The following is a 6,000-nucleotide window of genomic DNA, read 5'->3' as shown; positions in this document are numbered from 1 at the left end:
TTAAGTTGAATTTATGATTAATTTTATGATATTATTGCTTTTTTCCAGAATCTTTAACTAAGCCTCACAAAAAACTTTATTTTAACTGAAAGTTTTCCTCACGTGTAGTGTATTAAGTATCATTTTTATTTTCTCCTTCACTGTATTTCTAAAGGTATAAAAACTTATTGTTTGCTTGGAAAAACGGCATATAGACTTACCCTTAGGTTGAACCGAAAATATTAACCTACGATTTCCAGCGGCTTGCAGCATAATTAAAAATATTTTCTCAAACATCCGGAAACCCCTTAAACACAAACACAAAAAAACACACAAAGGTACACTCAATTCAATTCTGTTTGCAATTTGCATCGCCTCGGAGTCAACATCTGTCTGGTTTTTTCTTTGCTTGGCTGCTGTAGTGTTTATTACCATCTCGCTGATCCGTTTTCTACTACACAGTGAAAATAGAATCAAAAGCAAAAGAAAAAAACGGAAAAACAATATACATCATATTTATAGGCTAATTAACTAAACTGAGTAGAATTTTATCTTACATTTTGGTTTTTTGTGTCCCCCCCGACGTTCGACCTTTCACTATGATTTGATTTATTATGCTTAGCGCTCGCCCTGTCCCTTTTTGTCTCTCTCTCTCTCGCGCGCATGCTGTCGCTGTAACGTAAACTTGAACTGGTGCTTGTACTGAATATTTACTGTCGACCGCTATCGCCTTTTTATAGGTGCTGGTCATCAGTTTGCTGATATTCGATCGGCAAAAAAAAAAAAACATCCCGTACTTTTTCAATTACTGCTAGAATATCATTTGTTGACGTGTGCCATTTTTTCATGCCGTTGAAGTAGAAGGGTTGATTTAATATTATTTTGGAAAGAAAAGCAAAAGAAAGAAATGGAAGGAGCAAAAACAAACGAAACACTTGTGTTGTGTCAGTACTGATCTCGTTTCGCACCAGATCGAAAGCTCGATGTGTCTTCTTAACCCAGCTTCGGTTCCGTAGGTTCCCCTTTTGCACAACAGCTGTCCACCTCGACAAAGAAACGTCATTATTTCCACACCTTCAATCAACATACTCTTTTACGTCAGTTTTTTGTTGTTTGTTTAATACTGGTTTTGCGATTTTGCTAAAGTTCCTCCTCACGGCGTGTTCCTTCCCCTGCTTGTACGAGCATTCCCCAACATAGAACATCGAAACTAGTCTACAAACATTCATACATACACGCCGCACTCTTTCTAGGGTGGGGGAAAAACGGACACACATCGGCTGGTCATCAGAAAACACGTACATTACATTACATACACACGTACATCGTACAAACATTGATCGAACCGTATCCTAGCGATCGTATTCTCGAAAAACATTGATACGAATAGTTTGCGCCTCGGGGTATGACGCGAGTCGTTCCACTCCTTCCCATCTGTGTTTGTTGTTTTGGCAGTTGTTGCTCTGTGTTGTGATTTGCCCATCCTTCCGGCAATGGCTGAAGTAATGGCGTGCGTGTCCTGCTTCCGGGGTTTGCGTGTTTCCTTCCCCCTTTTGTTCTATTTGCGATTTACTATTTTTGGTTAGGATTTTGTTTGTTTTTCTTACACGCTCAAACACACACACACACGACAAAAAAGGAACACATGTACCAGACCTAGGTGCCTTAGCAGCGCTTTGTTTTCTTTTTATATATATCACAAAACATATACATACATATACATCTGCTTTTTTGCTCTGCTAAGTGTTATGGGCGTTGCATTGTGTCTAGTGATCGCGTGCGCTCTATTACTATGCTTCGGACCCAACCAAGAAAACATACAAGAAGATCGGGGTTTTTCAACAATCTTACAGTGATAAATCTTTTCCTTCCTGCACACGCCATAAGGATGTGATGTTAGTTATTACATTTACTTCGCTTTCCCGGTTTCTCTGGGTGATTTTGAGCGTGTGTGCCCTAGTTGACTGACTGTCCCCGGGATAGGAGACATGAAAATGAACTCGTTATGGGAACGTGTGTGTTGGAAATGGCTGCGCTACAAGGACGCATTCCGGAAAAGGATGTGCGGGATGTGCATTAGTTCCTAGTTTACGATTACGCTTCTATGTACAAAAAAAAAGTACGGAAGACTAAAATTAAACTATACGTGTTCACCGACCACTGTGGTGCGGTGCGCCATCCTTACGTGATTGTTGCCTGCATTAATGTGTATTTGGTTTTGTTTGTTCGTTTTATTGGGTGTTTTTTTTCCCCCCGTTTTAGTTGCACTTCGATCGGTAGCCGAACGGAAGGTTTCTCCATGCGCGGCCATCAATCGTGCAACTGCAGCCACCGGCCCAGCCTTCACAGAAAGCTCTCGCGTGCCCCACCATCGTTCGTTATGACCAGCCGCTGCGAACCGGGATCACCGTACTGGCTGTGGTAGAAGTCCTCCCGCATCATGTTGTTCAGGCTCGAGCACCGGAAGTACAGGATCTCCTGGAACGGTTTGCGGAAGTCACGGTTCAGCGTCGCGTAGATGATCGGATTGAGCAGCGAGTTGGCGTACCCGAGCCACAGGAAGAACGACGACAGCGTCCGATGATCGTCCTTCATGAACGGGCGCACCAGCGCCAGTATGAAGAACGGCAGCCAGCAGATCGTAAACGCGGACATGATGATCCCGAGCGTGGTGGACGCTTTCCGTTCCTTGGCCAGCTGAAACCGGAGCCGCTTGTTCTGGGGTGAGCTGGTCGTCACCTTGGCGCCCTTCTCCCCGACACCCGTCGTCATGCCCGGTGGTTTCTTCTCCTGCTGCTGCACGACCTGTGTCGCACCGTTGATGGCACTTTCGAGCCGTTTCTGGGCACGCTTCTCCTCCATTACGATACGTCGCGCTGCACGGAAGATTTGAAAGTACACGAACAGCATTACGGCGAGCGGGATGTAGAACGAACCGAGCGTGGCGTAGATTTGGTAGAAAAAGTTCTGACACACGGAACACGCCGGTTGACCGTTGATTTCGTGCTCATTACCAAGGATAAGTAGTGGTGGTAGGGATATGCATGCCGCTGCTAGCCACACCAACACAATGCAAGCGATCATACGGCGTGGTGTTCGCTTTACCCCATACTCGAGCGGTTTCGTGATGGCCCAGTATCGATCGACGGAGATTGCGCACAGGTTCAGGATCGAGGCCGTACAGGATAGCACATCGAACGCTACCCATATGTCGCAGAACACCTCGCCGAAGCGCCACTCTTCGAGCACCTCGTACAGCAGGGCCATCGGCATGACGAGCAGGGCAACGCACAGGTCGGATATGGCGAGGGATACGAGCAGATAGTTGCAGGGTCGTCGTAGTTTCCGCACGAGACAGACGGCCACGCAGACGAGCACATTACCGATCACGGTACCGATGATCACGGCCAGCAGGATGATGCTGATCACGATCGTGGATACGGTCACGTTGTTGGGTGTACCGGTCGGGGCCGGGGTCGATGCGTCCACCGGGGACAGGGAAAAGAGTGACGCGGTGCTGTTCGCATCCAGGTACGGTAGAGAGCTCAGGTTGGCGCCGTAGACGTGGTACGGCTGGGCGGCAGTTTCAGTCGTGATGGCCCAGGAAGCGGTGGAGGTGGTGATGGTGGTGGCGGCGGCTAGGCCGGGGCTCGGGCTGGCTAGCAGCAGGTTGGCGACGGTCGTGGCCACGGTTAGGGCGACCGGGACGCCGTCGGTCCGGCCGGCCCCGTCAATGTCCGTGCGATGCTTGCTGCCAGGTGCGATGGTGGCCGAATCCATCCAACATGCAAACAGCTACTCGCACACGCACGCACACTGGGCAGGAAATGGGGAGGTCGGGGAGGGGGACTGCTCCGAAGGATCAGACCCCCATTCCCTGTGTACGATCGGTGATAGGAACTGGCAAACGTGGCACGTGTGGACCGATGTGACGTAAGCTATTGCGTAAAGCTCTGGGAGCTTCCTTCGCTTTCTGGCCTCTTGCTCTCTCTTTGGTCGATTTGAGGATGATGAGTCTAAACGCTGTTGGTTTACGATCGAGTTGAAAATAAGTTTCGCCCCCAAAGGCTTGATTACTTCAATCGATCGGCTACTGGTATACTTCGTTTCCTCTAGCACATCCGAGCGCGTGTAGGACAGGTCACCATGGCCTCAAACATCATGCGTTCGTTCTTGGACTGGCTAGTATCTTGTACGCTTGAATTTATTGAATTAATCTCACAGTGATTTACCACCGTCCACTCCGGTCTGGCACATTTAGAGTGGCTCTATATTCTAGGATTCTCCAGTGCTAGACGCAACACGCTCAGAGCACAAAGCCGTCTACTGCTGCTGTGGAAAAAATGAGAGAAAAAGAGAGAGAAGTGTTTGATTGGCGAGGTCAGGAAGCACTGGAGCAGAACTAAGTAGACGCTTTTATGCTGTGGCTTTATCACAATGGCGACAAAGCAAGCGGGTTGATGTGGTTGCAGAAATAAACTTCCACACACACGCTCACGCCCAGGGTTCTTTCCCCATCCATGCACTCACCTTGACAGCTAAGATGCACCGGATCTCCGTCCGAGTGTGAGCGAGAGAGAAGGAGAGAGTGAGGATAAAAATGAAACAAGCTGCTTGATTGAATTACCGTATCATCGTTATCCCTCTGTCACTCTCTCACTCTCCTGAGGCACCCTAATAATGTCACTGACGAGAAGCACGCAGCAAATTTCAAACTCTTCCCTTCGGCTGCTTAGGGAGCTAAAAATGATTGCCACCGGAGCTGTGTCACCTGCTGATGTTGCCCCACCAACCCTCGTGATTGTCTCGCACGCTCGGTTGCAGATACGCCGCGCTACCACCAATCACGGCCACCACGGACGGACGGAGTTGAGTGGTTTTTCCAGTACCGGCACTTTGATCACCGGATTCACCGTTGCCGTCATCGAGTTCGTCACCCGGCCAGATGCAGATGGGGATGAGCGAAAGGCGTTTTACAGCCGAGCGTGGAACAAATTGAATGCTAGTCTAGTGGTGCAGCGCTTCAGCACTACACTCCAGCAAGAAGTGTGCTTCTGCCTGCTGCTGTGTCCTTCTTCGCGCGCACAGAATAACGATCTCTGGGGATGGGTAAAGAAAGCAATACATAAAACGTTGTTAAATTTATTGTGCAAAAGTTTATTGCAAAGGCCTGGACGGGGGAAAGTATTTCTCGGAAGCAAATTTAACGCACCTTTTCGTTGCTTAAACGAAATCAATCTGTTAGAAACAATCCACGAACGGCTTACGGTCGTCCATTCGAGCTACAATGTCAATTACCGGCGGTAGTGAGGTGAACTGAACGGCCTCAGACACTCAATCGCTCGATTTTAGTTCACATCTCCAACACTCTGTAAGAAAAATGCGAAAAATGGATTATAATTTATTATATGGTAATTATTAGAGTAAAATTATAGTAAAATCATAGCAAATTACATAAAACGAAAGAAATAACTAAAGCAGCAATTTTAATTTAATCCATTTAATCAATTTGAGTACTCTGCTGTAAAATCTTTAACAATTCATGAATCTAGGAAAAACTATGAAACCATTTCTCTAATTTTGACTCAGAATTAATCAAATTTAATTAACGCTTCTGTAACTGTCCCATATTTTACGCGTCAGCACGGAATACGTCCGATGGAAGACATTATGGATGAAAATTTGCTTGCCCGGACTGGTGAGAAAGCCACGGCAAAGGTAAATTAATTTTCGACCCAGCGCAAAATTTTGCCCAACCATACTTTCCACCGAAGCTCCCATAAGCAAATATTTGAATTTTCACTCCTCTCCTGACTAAAATAAACCGTCCGCGTTCGGTACATCAAAACCAAAAACCCCATCGGCCAAGTAAAGTTCAGCGGTGTAATAATATTTCCCCGGGGACTATTGGTTTTCTGGGTAGAGTCTTGCAGAAAATCAATAAGCCAAAACACGCACACAAACAGTTGAAAGGGAAACAGTTGCCACAATGGTGGCTCAGCACGCTTGTTGAGCACTCCC

The 6,000-nt window shown here is 47.1% G+C and overlaps 1 protein-coding gene across 4 annotated transcripts in view; it reads right to left on the bottom strand.

The window, feature by feature from the left end:
* Positions 1–332: 332 nt before the first annotated feature.
* LOC118506366 (5-hydroxytryptamine receptor 1-like) overlaps positions 333–6,000 on the bottom strand; it is a 50,291-nt gene continuing 44,623 nt past the window's right edge. For 3 of the 4 annotated variants that reach the window (XM_036043386.1, XM_036043387.1, XM_036043389.1), the window contains exons 3-5: positions 5,192–5,348; positions 4,510–5,078; positions 333–4,311 (exon numbers count right to left, since the gene is read on the bottom strand). In XM_036043386.1, the coding sequence (XP_035899279.1) occupies positions 2,323–3,759 (1,437 nt within the window). In that variant the 5' untranslated portion in view covers positions 3,760–4,311; positions 4,510–5,078; positions 5,192–5,348 and the 3' untranslated portion in view covers positions 333–2,322. The remainder of the gene's footprint in view (positions 4,312–4,509; positions 5,079–5,191; positions 5,349–6,000) is intronic. The other variant, XM_036043388.1, reaches the window with a different exon arrangement.

Source organism: Anopheles stephensi, chromosome 2 (assembly GCF_013141755.1).
Source record: "Anopheles stephensi strain Indian chromosome 2, UCI_ANSTEP_V1.0, whole genome shotgun sequence".
In the NCBI taxonomy this organism is placed as follows: Eukaryota; Metazoa; Arthropoda; class Insecta; order Diptera; family Culicidae; genus Anopheles; species Anopheles stephensi.
Note: the sequence above shows the minus strand (reverse complement) of the source record. Positions and strands in the feature narration are given on the sequence as shown.